The following is a 21923-nucleotide window of genomic DNA, read 5'->3' on the forward strand; positions in this document are numbered from 1 at the left end:
ATTATCCCATTTATGTTTAGTATGCGGGTGTGTGCATCATGTGCTTGGTGTGTATGTAAATGTGTAGAAAAAGAGAGATCCCCATGAATGTTTGCGTCATTACTTCTAGAATGGGAAAAGAATGGGGTCGTGAAGGAAAAGACTCTGTAACTTTTTATTCTGTATATTTCTATATTTTTTTGATTTTTCATAATAAGAATAGATTAAAATATTCCTTATGCAATTTTAAAATGCAATTAAAAATAAAGATAAAGGCATCTTGGCAGGCTATGGGTAAGGAATATTTAGAGCAATTTTCAAGGGGTCAGAAGAACTGAAGGAATAAAGGAAAGCTGAAATACCTCTGTGTGATTTGAAATCTTTATAAGGCGCATATATTATTTTTTTAATTAAAAAAAAATCTAATGGGAAAAATAAATCAAAGGGCCGCGGTGGAACTGCAGTGGTAATTGAGACCCAGAGGAGGGCAGTAGAAAGCCATGAGGCGAAAACCCGGGAAAGGTTGTTCCTCTCTCTCACCTGGAAAAGGGCTGAGGATTCTAACTCGCCGAGAGGGAGCTAGGACAAGCCCCGGTACTACTGATTGCAATGGGAACGATGCTGGCCAGGCTCTGCGAGCAAGACAATCAGATAAAAGCAGGGTAAATCAGAAAAGTGGCGAGGGTTCAGCTCTTGAGAATGAAGGGGAGAGAAAGCAGGAAGAGGCATTCTTCACAGAGGATCATCAAACAGCAGCCCAGGAGCAGAGCCCTGGGGCAGAAGATCGAGAGACATTTCTAGAGGTCCTGGGTACACAGGCCTGCTGAGAAGCACCAGCTGAGTCCTTGGACCCTGCCCCTCTGCTTTTTAAAGTGGACATGGATAAGATGGCCCTGGGGGCTGAAGACGCAGAGTCAGGATTAGGGGGAGGCTGGAGCAGGGTCAGATCCTGCCTCTACTTAAAATATTTGATATTTTGCACATCATGGGTTTTTTCTGTGCATTCGTTTCGATTTTTAAAATATTACATGAAAATATTATTTATCTTGATTACTGAGTGTTTGAGGCACATGCCGGAGGCACGTGCCTCTCTGAGCCTCAGCCTAGTTTTGGCAAAAAGAAACACAATAACAACAAATCTGAAGCAAGAAATGGGATTTTAAAGTACATCTATTATGCACAATTTTAATCAAAATTATACTCCAGAATTTCTGAGTGAAATTAATTTCTAACATGCTAGGCATGTGAGCTTACAAATCAAAGAAAATCATATAAATCTACGTTAAAGCAAAAAAAAAAGTACAGTATAGTTTTTGTATCCATTGTGAATATGAAGTTAATGATAAATTAATTTGGAAACTATTTCTGAAATATTGGTTTTAACATATTATCATCTATCCATCACTAGGGAAAAAACTGATTTTAAAAAGAGTTGACAGATATTCTTTTACTTTATAAGCACCAGTCAAATTAAGATTGATTCAAAAAGCAATAAAGTAACATTTTCTTTTTTTAGTTTTTTTTTCCTAGCTTTATTGAGATATAATTGACATATAACACTGTGTAAAAATAGCATTTTCTGATCTTTGTACCGTTAAAAGGTATTTGAAGAGCAAGATTATTTAGAAGAGCTTCAGGGTAAAAATGAGTTTTATTTTCCAAAAACTATTTAGTTTTATTCTATTCCAATGGTCCTAAAAGGATGATCTCAAAGACTGCTACCCTTACAGGCTTACCCTTCCATCTCTTTTCTATTCCTTTTAAAGATGAGGAAACCGACGTAAAGGCCCTTAACACACAATCCTTTTATTAAGGGTTACCCTGCTTACCCACTCCAGCTTTGTTTCCAGCTAGCCCCTTCCCATAGTCTTCATTTTGGCCACATGGAAATGAAGTTCCCTCAACCATGCTTCACACGTACTGAAGCCTGTGCAATGCAATGTTCTTTTCGTTCCTGTTTGGGTTCAAGGAATTCCTACTCACATTCAAAAATGAATGAAAAACCCCAACTCAGCTCAAGGCTCATCTCCTCCAGAAGTCCCCACTTTGAATAGATACTCCTTTTGTGTGCTCTTGTGGCACTGTACCCTGAGACATCACAGCCTGCATGACATTACACACCCTAGTGATTGGTTATTTACGTGTCTGTCTCTCCCATTAGATTTCAAACTCCTTGAAGGCAGGGACTGTGTCTATTTGAATGTTTGTGCTTATCGCAAAGCTTCCTGTCACATAGTCAACCAACACACTTTTGTTGAAGGAATTAATCATCCTTGCTACCTCTCTCCCCTTTGTGTCCCATGGCCTATCCTTCATCAAGTCCTACCTACCATCAAAATATTCCTCAATTTCGTCAATTTTTCTCCATCTTTATAACTACCACTCTGCTTCAAGCCATGACCCTCTATCACCTAGACCTACGTAACAGCCTTCTAATTGTCTTAACTACTTTCTTCCACTCGTGCCCTGCCAATCTATTCCCCATACAACAGCCAGAGTGGTTTTGTTTTTAAAATGCAGATCTTATCAGGTCGTTCTCTAGCCAGAAAGTCTGCAGTGGTACCCTGTTATTTGTAGAATAAAGTCCAACTTTATGCACTTAGTTTGACCTACAAGGCCCAAAATTCTCTAGTCTCAATTCTTCCCTTTTTTGGTATCTCCAACTTGCTGCTCTCTCTTTCATCACAGGACCTTTGCACATGTGTCTCCTCTACCTAGGACATTCTTCTCTTTCTTCTTCTCATAATTCACTGCTATTCATCTTTCAGAAACAGCCCCAGTGCTGCTTCCTCAGGAAAACTTCCTTGGGATTTCCCTGGTGGTGCAATGGTTAAGACTCCACCTGCCAATGCAGGGGACACGGGTTTGATCCCTGGTTCAGAAAGATCTTACATGCCATGGAGCAACTAAGCACGTGCGCCACAACTACTGAGCCTGTGCTCTAGAGCACTCGAGTCACAACTACTGAGCCCATGCAATGCAACTACTGATGCCCGCTTGCCTAGAGCCCAAGCTCCGCAACAAGAGAAGCCACCACAATGAGAAGCCTGTGCACCATAACGAAGAGTAGCCCCCACTCGCCACAACTAGAGAAAACCTGTGCACAGCAACAAAGACCCAATGCAGCCAAAAATAAATAAATAAACAAATAAATTTTTTAAAAAAAGGAAAACCTCCTCTGACCCTCCTAATGAAATCTAACCTGTTATTCGTGGCTCTCCTAGCACCTTTATAACATCTATCACTGCTAATTTTCACTTAATGTCTTTCCCCAACCCTAATAGACTCTAGCACTGAAATCCCAATGGCACATAAGAAGCCCTCAATAAATATTTGAGAATGACTCACTGGTGATGCAACACAAAACTGAGTCAGTCCATTTGGAGAAATGCACCGTGTTTTCACCATTGCCACAGAACCCTGTAACCATGCACGCCTCTCTGGGGAAATTTCCTGCAAATAGGCTGCCCTTGCTCATATGTGATGCTGAAACTAGGGCAGGCAGAGAACAGGCTAAACAAAGGGAGACAGCAGTATCTACTAAGCAAAGGTTTCACTGTTCCCTTGCTTTAGGGGCCTAGGCTTTAGAGCTCTGAGGTGAGTCAGCTGCTTGAACATATGTACTGGTCCACTGATCACAGAGCCACAGAACATGATCGTTAGGGGAAACTCTTCAAAACATTGAATGCTGTTATGTAGCATCCCTGATTAACATTTACTTCCCAAGTAGTACTCATCATGACGATTAATTTTTTAACTTAAAAAACACATCAACTGTCACAGAAACAGCTTTATCATTAAAGCAAACACTTTTCTCTTAAGCCAGGAAAAGGGCAAAATTCCCAATCATGTCACATCAGATAATTTCTTCAGTCTTTCCATTCTCCACAGCAACTATTCCAAAACCTTCCGCACTGTCCTCAAACCTCTGCCCCTCCCCCTTTCAAAGGATGACTTCCCCTCTTCACCCACTAGGAAGACAGAAACCTTCAGACAGAAATTCTTCGAATCCCTCCCCACAAGCCCTTTATTCTCATCCCCATGCCCATCTTGCATGGCTCTGTATCCAATTCCGTACTTATACCCACTGGGAGCATGACTATGGCATTCTTTACTGCCCCCTAAGGAGCCTGGCTCTGTCATTCATCCTCACTCTTTTCTGTGGCCTCAATATCTTCCCCCATACTAGTTTTCTTCCCATCAGCTTTAATCACAAAATGTTCTCCGCAGGTCCACCATCCCCCTCTAGAAAGCACCCAATTTTTCCCCTTTACAGTCAAACTCAGAATTGTCTACACCAGCAGACTCCACTTCCTCAGCTTCAATTACTCTTCAACCCATTGAAATCTGGCCTCTGTCTCTATCTTTTCACTGAAACAGTGCTCTTGCCTAAATCAATAGTGACCCTTCCATTATTAAATCCGTTTTAACTTCTTTTCAGCCCTTATCTCTCTCAGACATTTAGCAGTATTTCTCATTGTCATTACTCCTGGTGCCTTGAAAAACTCTTACCATGGTTTCCAGGACCTCACACTTTCCTGGTTTTCCTCCCTACCTCTCTGGCACTTCTGGATTTTCTTTGCTAGATCAGGCTCCTTTACTAAATGTCTAAATCTTGGGATTCCTCTGGGTTTGATCCTGGGCACTTTGCCTTCTCTACTCTCTCTCCTTGGGTTGATCACACCCATTTCTATGAGTTTCAGTTAGCTTCTAGATTGGGTTTCTGATTTAGATACAGGAATTGAATTCAGGCAATTTGTAAATTTAAATGGATAAAAAACATTTTTATTTTCACCAATCTTTAATGAAAATTTAGTATTTCTCCCAATTATGAATATAAGCAACAAACCACAGTAGTATAACCAGTGTCTGTGACTTTGTCAGTATTAGAAATCATATCTATTTTCACATATTACAGTTGTTGCAGATATTGCAAAATACTATTTATGCTTATCATTATTTCAGTTTATAGTAGTTACTAGATCTACCGCCAGATCTCTTTATTTAATGGATCAATAATTACATATATTACATCGTAATTTTTGTATTTGATAACTCTATTTCAGTATAATCCATTTCCTTTGTAACCCTATACATTTCATTTTGTACATTTAAAAATATTATTCTGAGATGGAGTCCACAAGCTTCCCCAGACGGCCAATGGCACAAAAAGCATTAAGAAGCCCTATTCCAGATGCTGATGACTTCCAGCCTAAATCATCTTCTGAACTCTAACAGGTTCCTGGATATGTGTACTTCAATATCTCATGAGAACCTTAAGCTCAACATGACCCAGACTGCACTCATCAACTTCTACCACTCCCATTCTCCTCAGAGCTGCAACTTCTCCTGTGTCCTGTGTCTCAACGAACAGGACCAACAGCTACTTGGCTGTCCAAGCCAGACTTCTGAGCTGTTCTCGACTCTTTCCTTTCCTTCACTCTAACAATCAGTCAAGAACCAAATCATATCTATTCGACTGCTTTAATATTTCTAAAAATTCACCCATTTATCTCCATCCTCAATATCTCAATTTCGGTAACCTTCTTCTCTCTTCTCCCTAAGTGGTCTGCCCACAAACAGACCGAGCTCCTTTCTAATCCATTCATTCCAAGCATTGTTAGAATGATCTTTCTCTCCCCAAACACTGTGCTTAGTCTTAATACAGCCCACTTCACATTATCTTGAAATTATATGAATTCTCTACTTGAATGTAAGTTCCAGGAGTGCAGGGATTTTTATCTTGGTTATTTTAGGATCTGCAGCACTAAACATGGTGTCTGGCATATAGGGATATTCTATGTTTGTTGAATAAATGAATGATTGGACTAAGCTTCAGCTTGATGGTTAATAGCAGCTCAATAAAAAGGTTGAGGGACTAACTGAAATCTTAATTTTATTAAGAAAAACTCCTACAGACTTATACCCCAGGATGATTTAACCTCTATAACACAGAAGAACTACTACAAGGCTGCAAGGTGCCTCCTTAACATTTAATAAGGAAAAATAGCTCTTCAATATCTAGAGCTATCCCAGTTTCTCTACCTTCTCTAAATACTTCCCTCTGTGCTTACTAATATCCCAATCTTCTTGATTTAAATTTGATAGAATATTTGATGTAAAGGAGAAATAAATGATTAAAAGTCATTTGATAATATTTGTGCCCAGAAGTTCATGCCTCCCCATGGTGAGATTATGCTGTCAGACAATGACACAGAATGATAATGATGACATAAAGCCCCAGAACAAGCTGAACCACATCAAACCCAGTAGTCTCTTTGATAGAAGAAACAGTTGAACAAGGCCCTGGACATGAATCTTTTAATTTATGTCCTACTTTTGTCCATTTGGACAAATTGTTGTTCAAATACAAATGAAAGCAATGAATCTTCTACTACAGGTATGTACCTAACGTTAAAACTTAGAAATTATGATCTATTATTCATTCAAGCAGTAAATTAGGCAAGCTAGCTGTGTTTAAGAAATCTGCTATCTCTTAGATGTTACCATTAGTAGGTCTTCAAGAATTTCTAGGACAACACCTGAAAGCTTTACCTCTGTGTAAAAATTCCAAGCAACATAGAAGCATAAAGAGTATAGACATATTGTCCCCTTTCACTCCCCTTCCCCACCCAATCCACCAACCCCCGCCAAACTAGAAAATGCTCTGTGAGTGAATGTGGCATGGTACCTAACACATAGTAGGTTTCAAGAAGGGTTTTTTCTTGTCCTATCCCCTTTCCCACCATACACATTCACACACACATTAACATTCCAGTACATTCACACATGGAAGACACACACACACATACTCTCAAAAAACTGGGTAATGGGTTAGCAAGCCATGATTCAGGGGTAACCCAGGTAATTATACTGATTAGCCAGAGATACCTCCCAGATTTGGCTTCTAGACTGTGGCTGTGGGTGTGACAGAGGGAAGAAAATGACAGTGGAACACTTATCATGCTTACAAAGTAACTGATGAAGAGATCTGACTTTGATCTATAGCAACAAACCACCATCAAAATGGAAGGAAACTTGTTTACCTAACACATTTTCTGGTGATACAATCTCTTTGACAGGAGCTAAGCACCAGGAACCAAAGGAGACCAAAATGGACAACATCAAGAAACAACTACTCATTGCCGTAATTGGCGTTACGATCATAACTTTTGCTTCTTCATGTTTTTGTTTTCTTTATTATAGCTGCATCAGCGATGATGCCACCAAAACAAGAACGTAAGTTTTACACCTTTGAATTAATGCAAAGGGTGTGTGTGTGAGAGTTTGTGTGTGTGTGTGTGTGTGTGTGTGTGTGTGTTGTACCTGTAGGAGGTTTCCTTGTTGTTATGGTTACTTAATGTTAACGTTAGACTTTAAAAGAGCTACCACCATCTTGTGGGTGGATACCTCCACTTAAATGATATCAGCTCTTAAATTATCTCAAGTACATTGTCAACTTTTGCCAAAGCTGTCTCCTATTCATGGTTCAGCTGAGCCCCAGGCTGCTAATTTCATTATGAACTGAGTCTAGGAAAAGAGGGCATGACTATCTGAATGAGACAGTAAGAATGAAAAAGGGGAGAGAGAAGGAGTTGGGTCTCTGCATTCCAAAGACAATAAAACATTTTGGATAATCTACCATTTTAAGATGTAATAACATGAAAATTTATTAACTGTGTTCAGTAATCTGAGTCCCTGCCTTTTATATAGGAGGATCAGGCTGGCCGATACACTGGTTCCCTAAAAATTTCCCAATCCAAGGACTGATGACTGAAATATACCAGTGCTCCATTCCTTTGGTTTTAGAGGAATATTGTGAATATAAATATTCATGGGTAGAAAATTCGATGGTGTAAATATGATAGGAAAACAATGAATTTCGTCTAAAGAGTTTTTCTTTATATGTGACAAGTTGTCACTTTTGTGCCTCAGTTGCATATCAACTTGTGACTTTTTTATCAAAATTTTAATTTCTGGAATAGATAAAATCCTCTCCCTCTCAACAGTAGATTTCAAACAATTTTGTGTCATTCCATACGTAGATTATATGGTTATCTATTGTGGTTGAAACAGTAAAATTAAGAAAAAGAAAAAGCATTCAATATGAGTTCATATCTGTAACCTGAGTCATGGCTTTCACCACACTCCAATTCTTACTGTGTTCAATTTTCCTGCTAGAGCCAAAAAAAGACCAGAAGTCTAAACTGACACAGTAGCCTGTGTTTTCTGGTGATAGCAACAGTACTGTTATGATTTAAATTGTCATACTCCAAATTTTCTATATTTTCAGGGTCAAGAAAGAAGGCGTAACAGCCATGTCATCCAGGTCATCCAAAATATCATTCACTGACTCCAAGACAGTTAGTCTGTGCAATCTAGAAAAACAATCCACACTAGCCAGTATAGATAAGTTATCTGGGTTCTCAAGTCCAGAAAAGGCATCCACACCATCCAGTGCAGAAAAGTTAATCAGGCCCTCGAGTCGAGAAAAGTCACGTAAGCCATCAAGTTCCAAAAGAGTATTCAGACCACCGCACCAGGAAAAGTCACACAGAACACGCAGTCTAGAAAAGGCACGTAAGCGGGCTCATGCCCATAAGCTACTCAGTCAGGGCAGTCCATCCTATCCCAGTAAGGCCATCAGGCCACCTCGGCTGGCCAGCCTCGAATACCCGGTCATGCCAACAAAAACTCCCTGTCCACCCTACCCACAAAATCAAAGCTTGCCCAAGCCATCCAGTTCACAGAAGCTGGCCAAACGCCACACACACTGCAATCTCAAAAGGTCAGTTAGTACAGCTAAGGAAGACGTATTACCTAGGCCTCAACCAGTCAAGTCTAGCCGACGCTACAAGGAAAAATGCCTTGTTTGCAGAGCTGCCTCTGAGCTGTTTGCCGAAAGTATTTCAGAGGCAAAGAAGAAAAGTGCTCAAAACCTACCTTTTCCACGTGAACTGAAGGTTTTTTCGAAGTCCTTTCATAAGATGAATTCCAGATACAGTGCATGCTGTGGCAATGCGAATGACAGTGATATGACGACCCACTGCAGTGATAGTGAGAGTGACAGGGAAATAATCTTTATTTGTAACATAAAACGCGAGGAAATCATCTATAAAACCATCCAAAATAATTAAGGGCTCAATAAAAATAAAAACCACCCATGAAGAAGCAAACTTATACCAACTATTTTATGCTCACCATCCTTTAAGATCCTGATAGAGGGAAAATCCACTTGGGGTCACTATTGAGATTAGACCTTCCCATCTTGGAGGCAATTTATTTGAAAAATAGTAATTAAATGCATGATATAACAAATGATTTTATTGTAATTATTATTGCGTTTTAGAGGCACAAAGGTATTTTGAGGTATCTTATTTAGATCTGGTCACTTGGATGGGAACCATAGACACACACACACACACACACACACACACACACACACACACACACACACACAAATATAGAAAGGAACTGTAAGATGGGTACCCTGGACTCCTCTTTCCCTTGGATTAGCCCTCAACTGAAGTCTCAATCCAATTACCTTTATTTTTTAATGTTTACATACAGTCCTCACAATTTAAGACTGTCTTTCTGCAGTGCCCAGTGCTTGGAGGAAATGGCTCTGTGTGCTTGGAGGAAATGGCTCTGTGTGCTTGGTTCTGGCTGTGTTGGGAAAATTCCTAATAGTCATTTCTAATACCACTGCCTCCCGTGACTGCTACCAAAGTAAGGGTCCAGCCTCCAGCACCCACACCTGGGGCTCTATGATATTAGTCTAAGTGTTCTAGTCCTCATAACTCTCAACAAGGCTTTTCATTCTTTTTGTTATACTTCAAATTGATAAAAGGGTTTGCCCTGTTGTGCATTCTCAAAATGCCCCAGTTGGAGGTCTGATATCTATCCATTTTCTTCACATGGTACCTTCCCACTCTGAATTGGCAGGGGTGGGAGGCCAGGGGAGAACCTTGAAGTTATATCCTCTAACTTCCCCACTGATGAGAGGTGATCCTTGCCTTCTTCCAAGGGTGTGGTTGAGAAAAGCAGACAAAGTCCTGGAGTCCCAGCCTATATTCTATTACAGTGAGGTTCCGCCCCTGTAACATCTAGCAGGATAAGTTAAATGCTATAGCTAGCATATATTGCACGTGTACCATTTGCCAGGCATTGTACTAGTCCCTTTATGTCTTGTGCGTCTGAAGACCACCCTCCCCTCAATTTTGCTGATTTACTAAAAGGACTTATAAGACTCAAAAGCAGGTTATACTCATGGCTAAGGTTTATTAGAGCAAAAATATATAGACCAAGAGCAACAGGAAAAAGATCTCTATCAGGAGGAATCCAGAGAGGATGGACACACACGCTTTTGAGTACTTACCCATCTGGGACCACCCAGGACATGCTCTCTCCAACAAGAAACTAGCAGGACACGTGCAAAATGTCTCTACCCAGGGAAGCCTCTGCATCTGAGGCTTTTATTGAGAACTGGTCCCACGGGTATATCATGCTACATGACCAGCCATGGCATGTGAAACTCAGGATCCCAACAATGAAACCAGATGTACATCATCAAAACTGATGTTTGTGCAAAGCAATCAGGTGTACAAAACATGATCATCAACCATTAACATAAGAACGTTCTCACAGGGTTGGCCAATGGTCAAATCATGGTTCCCAGTTCCCTTGACATACAAGGACCAAACAACCAGACCTGCTGTGTTAATACTTTCCTCACATTTCACATATTTTATTTAATCCCCAACAGCCCCCTACTATATAGGGGATTAGACGAGTTAACCAAGACTCTGTGACATATAGTAAGATCACATCTAGTAATTGGTTGAATCAAGATATGAATCTACAATTGGCTTATGCTCAAATTTTCATTATGCTGTACTGCCTTCTCACTACCAGTTTATAGGGTGCCTATTTATTTACACATCACCCAATCCATTGGTGTGAACAAAATCCCTACTTGACATTTAATCAATCTGGGCCATTCTCCTAACCTACGGAACATATAAAGATGTCTTATGTTCATTCAGATCTGACTTCCTCATAGCCTCTGCCTCTACTGGTGGTTCCCTGGTGGGGTCTGTACCCATAAGGTCATCATAAAATTCACAGATGGCATGAAGTAGCTGCTTAGGTATAAAAGTTTTAAGAGATGATATATGCATTTAAAAAGCACTGTGGGAGCTATAGACTTGATTTCCTACTGGTATTACCCTTTTTGAAAAGATAAACTGTAAAGGGTTAGAATTGCTCTGGGTTAGGCTGGTCTTTTTAAAATTCACAAATAGAAGCAGAAGTTCTGATCAGATTTTTACAGTTCGATATGAAAAACAGTTCAAACAAAAAAGTAGAACAAGGAGTATAATGAACGCCAATATAAGCATTGCTCAGATTCAACAATTATCACTACGTGCCTAATTTTGTTTCATTTATACTCCTATCCATTTTATTGTCTCATGTAAAAATTAATAATAATTCCTTAATATAAATTATCCAGTCAGTATTCAAATTTCCCCATTCGTCTCATTTTTTTTATGGTTGCTTTGTTCATATGATGTTGATCAGCATTTGACAGCATCTAAGTATTTTAAAATCAAAATTACAATTTCATTGGCTAATCTGGCTTCATATTATAAGATGATTTTGGAGGTAATCTGAGCTATCAGTAGCCTGGAAAATAGCAAAAGTCAAAATTGTACGGTTTTCAGCTTAAATTCAACCAATGTCTTCAGAGGGAAAGCCAAATAATCTAAGCTCTCTTCTCTTTCCCATTTTTAAGCTAGAGACTTGTAATACTTTAAAGGCTGTTAATATTAATATCTAATAAAAATGACTAACTGCCAGTGACGACCAATGATAATGACATCTTAAGAACAAGTTATCAGCATGAGTATGTATGTTCCTTTTTAAACCACACTTAATTATAGAGTAGGAGTCTACAGAATATTTGAAGCTCATTCAATGTGCAAAATTCTAGGTGCATTAGTGGAGGCTTCACACATAACACCGGTATAAAGTATGTAATAAAAATATGTACCATGAGTCAGAGAAGAATTTTAGCAAAAAAAAGAAAAAGAAAAAAGAAAAAATATCAGTGAAAGCTTGTGCAAGCTAATAATTAAAATAATTAAGCCCTATCACTCCAAAGGATGGTCTTTGGCACTTCTTGCAAATGTCCTGATTTAAGTAAGAGGGCTCTGAATTTCTGTTTCCTAGCCTTCACGCAGCATTGTCTTATCTCTCATGATATCTTTATCCTTCCTTCTGTCTGGTTCTTTGTTTATTTCCCGGTTCAACAAAGAGTCAGGGCCCTATCTCAGCCAGTCCGTGGCTTCCTTACATTTCCTTTCTCCAGGGAGCACTGTGAAGCCAGTTTCAAGCGTGGCCCTTTCCTCTCACACCATCCCCCACTCTCTTTCCCTTCGATCCACATTCCTGACACTCATCTCCAAAACTCATCCCTTGTTCCTGGTTATGGAACTGAAATTAATTATATTTTGCTCCTTTTATTCAGTACAGCTCTTTCTAAAAACCCATTACTTAAAAAAAAAAAGTGCTGAAAGGTCAGATTTCAAACATTTCTCACACATAATATTTTCTACATGAAATTATATAAGCATGGAAATTAACTCAACATTGTAAATCAACTATACTTCAATAAAATTTTAAAAATAAAAATTTGTAAAAATGAAGAAAAATTTATAAAAAGAAATTATATAAGCATGGAGCTGAAAGGATGCTTACAGATCCTCTCTTCTAGCTCCTGTTGGGAAGGGGAGCTGTGAAGAGCTGAAGGAATGCTCACTCAGCAAGAAGACCACTTTTTACCAGGGTTGAGGAGGCTAGCTGACTGCAGCACATCTGTGGCATGTGCTGGGATCGCAGATCTTTAAGTGGCCACAGCAAAGTGATACACTAGATGTGGGATGGTGGTGGTGTCAAGCAAGGACTTCAGCTTTTTTGGTTCTCAAAATCCTACAGTCCCTGCCAGTGTGCAAAACCTAAGAATTAGAAGCAGCAAAGGAAGGGAACTCAAACAAGGGTTAATCATGATTAATTAGTTTTGCAATTATTTATATAATGCATAAAAAGGGCCATCTTTTAAATAAGTAAGAGCTAATTATACCTTATATCAAAGAACTTTCAGGTAGTGCTACTTGAGAATAATTTTACTTAGAATTATTCCCTTATGTGCCTGAATCAAAATAACACATTGAAAAGACTGCTGAAGGAGATGAAGAAATAAATTGCCATAAATCTCTTACATATAAGTATTTTACTTTAAAAAGTAAAATATAGGAACTATATAGTCATTTTCTCTGAATAGTAAAAATTTGCGGATAATAAAAAATTCACATATATCCTCTGTCATCAAACTCTTCCCTTAGTCACCAATTTTCCTAGCAAAATGGACTATTTTTTAATGCCATATTAATATCACCAAAAGGCTGGGAACCCTCCTACACTGTTGGTGGGAATGTAAACTGGTGCAGCCACTGTGGAAAACAGTATGGCAGTCCCTCAGAAAACTAAAAATAGAATTACCATATGATCCCACAATCTCACTCCTGGGTATGTATCTGGACAAAACTATAATTCAAAAAGATACATGTGGGCTTCCTAGGTGGCGCAGTGGTTAAGAATCCGCCTGCCAATGCAGGGGACACAGGTTCAAGCCCTGCTCCAGGAAGATCCCACATGCTGCGGAGCAACTAAGCCCGTGTGCCACAACTATTGAGCCTGCGCTTTAGAGCCCGTGAGCCACAACTATTGAGCGCATGTGCTGCAACTACTGAAGTCCACGTGCCTACAGCCCGTGCTCCGCAACAAGAGAAGCCACAGCAATGAGGAGCCTGTGCACCACAACAAAGAATAGCCCCCCACTCACCGCAACTAAAGAAAGCCTGCGCACAGCAAAAAAGACCCAACACAGCCAATAAAATAAATAAATAAATGAATGGATTAAAAAAAAATACATGTACCCCTATGTTCATAGCAGCACTATTCACAATAGCTAAGACATGGGAACAACCTAAGTGTCCATCGACAGATGAATGGATAAAGAAGATGTCGTACATACATACAGTGGAAAACTGCTCAGCCATAAAAAAAGAATGAAATAATGTCATTTGCAGCAACATGGATGCAACTAGAGATTATCATACTAAGTGAAGTAAGTCAGAAAGAGAAAGACAAATACCATATGATATCACTTATATACAGAAACTAAATATGACACAAATGAACCTATCTATGAAACAGAAACAGAATCACGGACATTGAGAACAGATTGGTGGTTGCCAAGGGGGAGGGGGTTGGGGAAGGGATGGAGTGGGAGGTTGGGGTTAGCAGATGTAAGCTTTTATATATAGAATGGATAAACAACAAGGTCCTACTGTATAGCACAGAGAACTGTATTCAATATCCTATGATAAAACATAACAGAAAATATATTTATAAATGTATATATATGTATAACTGAATCACTTTGCTGTACAGCAGTAATTAACATAACATTGTAAGTCAACTAGACTTCAATTTAAAAATTTTTTTAAAATTTTAACAAACGTTTGGTTACCAAAGGGGAAAGAAAGAGGGGGGATAATTTAGTAGTTTGGGATTAACAGATACAAACTACTACATATACACAAAATAGATAAGCAACAAAGATTCACTGTATAGCACAAGGAATTATACCCAATATCTTGTAATAACCTATATGGAAAAGAATCTGATATATATATATAATTATATATATATATAATATATATATAAAACTGAATTTGCTATGCACCTGAAACTAACACAATATTGTAAGTCCACTATACTTCAATTTTTTTAAAAAAAGAATGTGACTGAGTTACTTACCTTTAATTTCTACACGTTTATATAAATAAATGTAAAGGTATTCACAGCAAAATGAAATAAAATTCTAAGGTTCTACAGGACTAATGGCAACTATTATAAATTATTAACAATAAAGGCAATCAACTCGATATTTGTTCAAGAATGGAATATATCACTGTTGTGTAAACAAGTCTCTTTTATAAACCTTAGTTTCACTGAAAGAACAGTGATGACAAAGTGAAATTGTCAAAAATAAAGCTTTCTATACTGATCTCTCGAGGCTACTTACAGGAAAAAAATAAGAACACATTACAAAGTCACTTAAAAAATTAAAGTGGTGTGGGGTAAGCTATTTCAGGATCCATAGGCCAATTGCTAGATTTGTGGATTGTCAGGAAAGCAGTGTGGACCACTATATATTAATGCAAGCCATTTTTCTTTTTTCATTACTGTTATATGCACTAAACCATCTAAGTCTAAAATAGAGATTTATGGTGCTCTAGAGCTTTAAACCACTTTTATGTTGCAGCCAGTCTCCCAAAGAACACCTCCCCTATTCATTAACTAGGTACTGGATGCTGGACTCGGGGGAAAAAATATTTTTTCATGACCATAACATCCCATGAGTCCTCTATATATGCCAGATTTTGTGGTTTAGTTTCTTTTCCTAAAGCTCATATTTTGTTGTACACTTCTGTTGTACCACAGGTAATATGGATCACATTTTACTCAGGCATATAAGGCCTCAGAAGGTCTGCCACACAAACAGCCACACTGAAACACTTTTGTAAAAAATACTCAAGTAAGGGACTTCCTAGGTGGCGCAGTGGTTAAGAATCTGCCTGCCAATGCAGGGGACACAGGTTCGATCCCTGCTCCAAGAAGATCCCACATGACATGGAGCAACTCGACCCGTGAGCCACAACTATTGAGCCCATGTGCCCCAACTACTGAAGCCCATGTGCCCCAACTACTGAAGCCCATGTGCCTAGAGCCCGTGCTCTGCAACAAGAGAAGCCACCGCAATGAGAAGCCCACACGCCACAATAAAGAGTAGCCCCCACTCACCACAGCTAGAGAAAGCCCGTGTGCAGCAACAAAGACCCAACACAGCCAATAAATAAATAAATTTTTTTTTTAAAAAAAGAGGAGAAACAAATCCAGGAGATGCTGCGAGGGATATGAGGTTTACAAGCGATGGAATACCTTGGCATAATGTGTTGAATTGTGCCCCTCCCCCAAATTCCTATGTTGAAGTCCTAACCCCCCAGTACCTCAGAATGTGACTATTTGGAAACAGGGCCATTGCAGATGTAATTAGTAAAGATGAGGTCATATCGCACTAGAGTGGGCCCCTAATCCAATATTACTGATGTTGTTATAAAAAGGGGAAAGTTGGGCCCAGACAAGCAAACAGAGAGAATGTAACGTGAAGATGAGAGTTAAGCTGCCACAGCCAAGGAACTACCAGAACTGAGGAGAGAGGCCTTTGAAAAGATCCTTCCCTGGTGCCTTCAGAAGAGGGCATGGCCCTACTGACACCTCCATCTCAGACGTCTAGCCTCCAGAACTGTGAGAGAATAAATCGCTGTTGTTTCAGCCATTCAGTATGTGGTACTTTGTCATGGCAGCCCTAGGAAACTAATACACTTGGTGAAGTTTGCTATCACTTTGAAAGTAGCTAAGACCAACTAATGGAAAATAAGAGGGGAGTACTGGGGAGGAAGTATCCTTTCACACCCCGCCCCTTGCACTGCCTCCTCCCCACAGGAAAAGGAGTGACTAATCTGATTGCACAGAGTTAAACTGCATTAGGTCACACATCATTAGTGCGTAAGGTCACTATCTTGAAAGGTGATTCGTGTTTGCTATGCTCTCTGTACAACCTGTGACTTGGTACGTGACGCGGCCCTAGGGGCCTCGACCATTTTGCTGGTTAGGTAAGTGGACTAGAGCCTGATTTAAAACTCTAGTCATCGCTCTCTCTTTCCCTCTCTTCTCTCCTCTCTCTCTTCTTTCTCTGTCCATACATGAACATGCAGGTTGGTCTCAGGATTACAATTTGAGTGGAAAGTCAGAGGCCCCCTTCTTAAGTCACAAGTCTAAGCTGCATCCACAATCTACCTCTTAACAGCACTCTGTGTTGGGTTATTTGGTTTCGGCCAGCCACTAATGAATAAATCAGTCCTTTGTAATCTACTTTGTTTCTGATTTGGTTATTGAAGAGGAATGAGTGGTCCCCAAAACCCTAAACAAATCCTACCCAAGAGTCACAAGCTCTGGGCAACACCGCTTCAACTTCTTCTGAAGACATTCTTCCAGGAAAAGTTATTTTTTGAAATTGTGGCATTTGTTATATACTCATGGTGCTCCAAACACTCTACTGAGTGATGTACATAGAATTAACGTGAGTCAGACTCTGCCCCTAAACAGCTTCTCTTCTGTGGAAGAGACAATCCACCCACTCCCCTAAAAATCTGTCCTAAAATCAGTCTGGAAGGAAAAACCAAGTCTTCAAAAATAAAGGCAATAATAGTAAAACACGCAATACTCTAAACGTGGACTATTGCTACAGCCACTCTGAATCTCTGTATTTTAGTTTAGGATTTTTACCCACCCTGTAAGGGTAACAGCTATTGACTTACTAGGAAACATTTCACTGTACCAGCTCAAGGGGTGAATCCAAGAGAGACTCTGGGATAGGGTTGCTAAATTTAGCAAATAAAACACAGGATGTCCATTTACATTTGAATTTCTCATAAACAAAGACTAATTTGGCAGACATGCATATGTCAAATATTCATGGTTTATCTGAAACTCAAATTTAATTGGGCCTCCTGTATTTTATATGGCAACTGCACTCAGGGAGGACAAAAAGAATATATGTGAACACATTAGATAGTCAATTTGCCCACCAAGACCCAACTTCTTCAGGTTTCTCCTGGCATGTTCACAGCTCTTGGAGGGACAGCCCTTCATACAGTGTGGAGGGACAGCCCTTCATACAGTGAGAGTCCACTCTCTTAATCCTGATTGAACCAAAAGTAGACAACTGACATTCTAGGAGCACACAAATTAGTTGGCTGTTTGATTTGGTCTCTTGAGAATTTTCAATAAGAGACACAGTGGTACTTCCCTGGTGGCGCAGTGGTTAAGACTCCATGCTCCCAATGCATGGGGACCGGGTTTGATCCCTGGTCAGGGAACTAGATCCCACGTGCACACCGCAACTAAGAGTTGGCATGCCGCAACTTAGGAGCCCACATGCTGCAACTAAGGAGCCCACATGCTGCAACTACGACCTGGTGCAACCAAATTAATTAATTAATTGTAAAAAACCCTAGTTTAAAAATAAATAAAAATAAAAAAATAAGAGACACAGAGACTCTGGCAAGAGGACTATGTGGATGCTTGAATTAAATAACAGGTAGAGTCGGGCTGGGAAGACAGTTAGGTAGAAAGTAGAGATGAGAGTCAAAAGAAAGAGGGGACTTCCCTGGCAGTCCAGTGGTTAAGACTCCGTGCTTCTACTGCAGGGGGCCTGGGTTCGATCCCTGGTTGGGGAACGAAGATCCCACATGCCGCAAGGTCAAAACCAAACCAAACCAAATAAAACAAAAAAAAAAGAAAGAGGAGACAGAGAGAAGCGTAGAGGCGAGACCCTACGTGGTCACTAAGAGAAAGAGCAAACCACCTCAGTTTCTGCCTGCCAATTCCAGTTTCAATCACTATGTGGCCTGGCTGTACTTCATAGATCAGATACCTATAATACTGTCTGTCATATTCTTATAATAAATTTTCCCTTCTTAAGCTAGCTTGAATGAGTTTCTACTCGTTGACATCACTGATCCTTGAGTAAGAAACAGTATGACCTCTCAAGGATAGAACAAGAATGACAAATGGCTTTCACCCCAGGTGACCAGTCTGATCTACTTACATAGCTGTGTACAGGGCTGCAAAAGGTTATGGGATTATTCCAAATTTAGTGACAAAGATGCCAAGATAGACTAGCACTGTCTGCTGTGAACTGGGAGTGGGGAGTGGCAACATATGTGTCATATATTTGCCATTCCAGCAGTCAAGGAAGAAATTGAGATAAGCATAGGTCTTTTTCTAAAAGATGCCAAAGATCATTGTGAAACTACATTATGGAAATATGAGGTACACAAAATATACACAATTTCATCACCTATAATCACAGTAGTTTGCTGAACTTTTTGCCGTTTCCTATCTCTTCTTTATACTTACAGACACGATCCTTAATTTCTTTTCTGTGGAAGGTCACCAATAGAGATGAATATAAATCAATTCTTTTCCTGGCAGGCTGCCTTGGGACTATGTTGGTATTTAAACAGTTCATGGAAAAATATGTCAAGGCTATAAATAAATTCTCTGTACACTAAGATCACGAATATTGTTTATGATCTGGGCCAAGAACAAAAGCCGATTAGGAAAATTAGCATACATTGCCAAGGCAGCTGTGATTTAAACCAAAGAAGATACTGACTTTTCCCACTAAATAATATTAAGCACTAATATTAATATGGTACTTTACAGAATGTCAAAAAGTGAAGTAGTCTCATATCCCTTTATTAAATACAAAACTGCTGATATCAGCAACTCTGCACATGTTCCAAATATGTACACCATTCAGAAAGCACCATCCCTAAATTAGGTGGAGTGAATCAGGGCAATTATCAAGTCCGTGCTTTAGGGAATGCCAACCTCCTAGTAGACTGATAAATAACTGAGGGAAGCAGCCAAAAGGAGATAAGGAAGGTAATGATCTTATAAGTACTTAACAAGAAAAAACTGTTCTCTGACAAATAAACTGTACACACAATTGGTCCATAAACTCTACACTACCCTTTTGTGACTTTTCTTTTCCTTTAACCTAATTTCATTTGGGTAACAATGTCAGGATGGGGAGGGGAGTGGGTCTGCTGGAGACCCATAGTGATTAGATCTGGCTAAAACTTCCTGTGCAAGCCTGAGGGTCACTGGAAACTTGCCTGCCCTGTGGTAACATAAAACAGTCATCAATGATAGGAGATTGCCTAGCAGTCACAGAATGACAGAGAAATAGCCTGATTATTAATTATGACTTAGAGCTGAGCAGGAGGTGAGACATTAGCAGTCATAGTCTTAGTACTGGTCTGCAGGGGAGGACCTAATTAACATCTTGTGAAGAATGACAAGACCATTATTTCTCTGAAGTCTATATTCTATCTGGTTGCCTGGGTGACTCTGGACAATCTATATGTACAGATACACTTAGAGAAGGAAGTGGCTTTACTCCGAGTGCTGATGAAATGTAGCATAAGTACTTAAGTGATGGGTTTAGTCTTTTTGTCACTGTTGGGTGTTCTCTGGTAGCCAGGATTGACTAGGAAGATTCCTATAAAGCACAGGTACGGTAGTATGTCGTAGGGAGGGTGGAGTAAGGAGGAGGTCTTTGCTGAAAATTGAAAGGTAGGCCGATTGGGGCAGAAAGGAAACTGGGCCTTCCCCACAACTGTAAAGCAGAAGGTATGAGGCAGAGAAGTTGGTGGTCACAAGGTGTAATTTGAAAGGCAGGAGGTGAGTGAACCCTCCCTACACACCCACATAGTTTACACTTAAATCCCACCGCCAGAGACTCATTACTTTGGCTCGGTGTTGCTCATTCCCTGTGGTCCTTTTTAAACATTTAAACATTTTTTAAAGTCCCCAAATTCTTAAACTGAAGAGGTTTTTCAGATCTCATTCCTCTGTTCATGAGGACTGCAGAAGAGCACTGGGCTCTTGAGGCAGAGGCTAGGAAAAGGCAGTGCTAAAAAGAGGGGGCAGGGGAGTTTGAGATGGTCTAGTAAACACCTGTTGGGATGTCTGCCTTGCTCACCTCAGTTGATGTCCTGTTTTGCTGGGAGCTCTCCTTTTGAGAAGAATCTCCTGGTTTGCTAATGGTTTCTGGTGGAGACTGAATGCCTGGCCAAGTGAGGATAAAGACACAGACTGCCCATCACAAATAGTGTTATCTCATCTGCCTGGCCATAAAGTCTGGGGTGCCCAGAAGTATTCCATCACCTTGTGGAAGGTGTCTGAGTGGGATGGAGTCTGAGCAGGCTCTGCAGGCATACGTTAGTTTCATGAGCAGGTGGCCCACACTCCCTTGGCACCTCCTCCCGCCATATTGCTGCCCCTCCTCAATCCATACCTGTGGCCACATGGTAAGTTACCGATGACCAAATGATTTAAGATAAAAAAGAAATACATGAGCCTGGTTTACAAAAGACTTTGCATAGATAAGCTGGTCACCATCTGCAAGTAGATGACTGAATGACTACAACCCCACTATGGGATGCCCTGAAGAGACACTAGGGAAGGGAAATCTTCCCAGTGGACAGAACTTTGAGTAACACATCTGGTTGTCTACTGTGCTCAGGAGAGATGGCCTGAGGTACGGACCTACTCTGATTCACAGTCAGTGACCAATGGGTTGGCCAGGAACTTAGAACAAGTTCCTAACAGCAATCTAAATATTGCCACTTGGAAACCTGAAATGTTATCTCCTTAAAAATAGCATATAAAACTCAGAAGTAATTTAATAAACCATCGAACCCCCTCATTTTCCCATGGGGAAAATCAGGTTCAGAGAATGTATGTGATTGGTCCAAAGGGAATTCTAGATAACAGCGAGAATTGACATCTCCTGGATCTCAGTTTAGGGCTCTCTCCATAACAGCACATACATGATCACTCATCCCTTTGTCAACATTCCTTTAGCTTCAACAATGTGTTACGCTCTTGCCTGGAAAACAGTCATAAAGATAAAGAAGGCATGGTCCCTGACCTCAAGAAGCTCTTGTGTTTGTTCTGTGTTTTGTGCATGTTGGTGTATTATACTTATATCCTGTGACAAGATATAAGTGAAACCAAAATGGCAAGTACTTTTTCAAGTAGGGCAGACTAAATACTTGCTGAAGAGTGCCAAATGGAATTACAAATGCTAGAAAGTGAGCCAGTAAGAACTATATGACTTAAAATAAAACAGACACCAACAGAGATATTAATTAATTCAAGGTTGGATTTGATTGTTAAGG

The 21923-nt window shown here is 39.9% G+C and overlaps 1 protein-coding gene across 1 annotated transcript; it reads left to right on the forward strand.

Moving 5' to 3' along the window:
• Positions 1-6270: 6270 nt before the first annotated feature.
• CXHXorf66 (chromosome X CXorf66 homolog) lies at positions 6271-9116 on the forward strand. Its single transcript, XM_057717556.1, has 3 exons — positions 6271-6379; positions 7062-7218; positions 8273-9116. The coding sequence occupies exons 1-3, from the start codon at positions 6292-6294 to the stop codon at positions 9114-9116; spliced, it is 1089 nt and encodes a 362-aa protein (XP_057573539.1). The 5' UTR covers positions 6271-6291.
• Positions 9117-21923: the final 12807 nt, after the last annotated feature.

This window comes from Hippopotamus amphibius, chromosome X (assembly GCF_030028045.1).
Source record: "Hippopotamus amphibius kiboko isolate mHipAmp2 chromosome X, mHipAmp2.hap2, whole genome shotgun sequence".
Classification (NCBI taxonomy): domain Eukaryota; kingdom Metazoa; phylum Chordata; class Mammalia; order Artiodactyla; family Hippopotamidae; genus Hippopotamus; species Hippopotamus amphibius.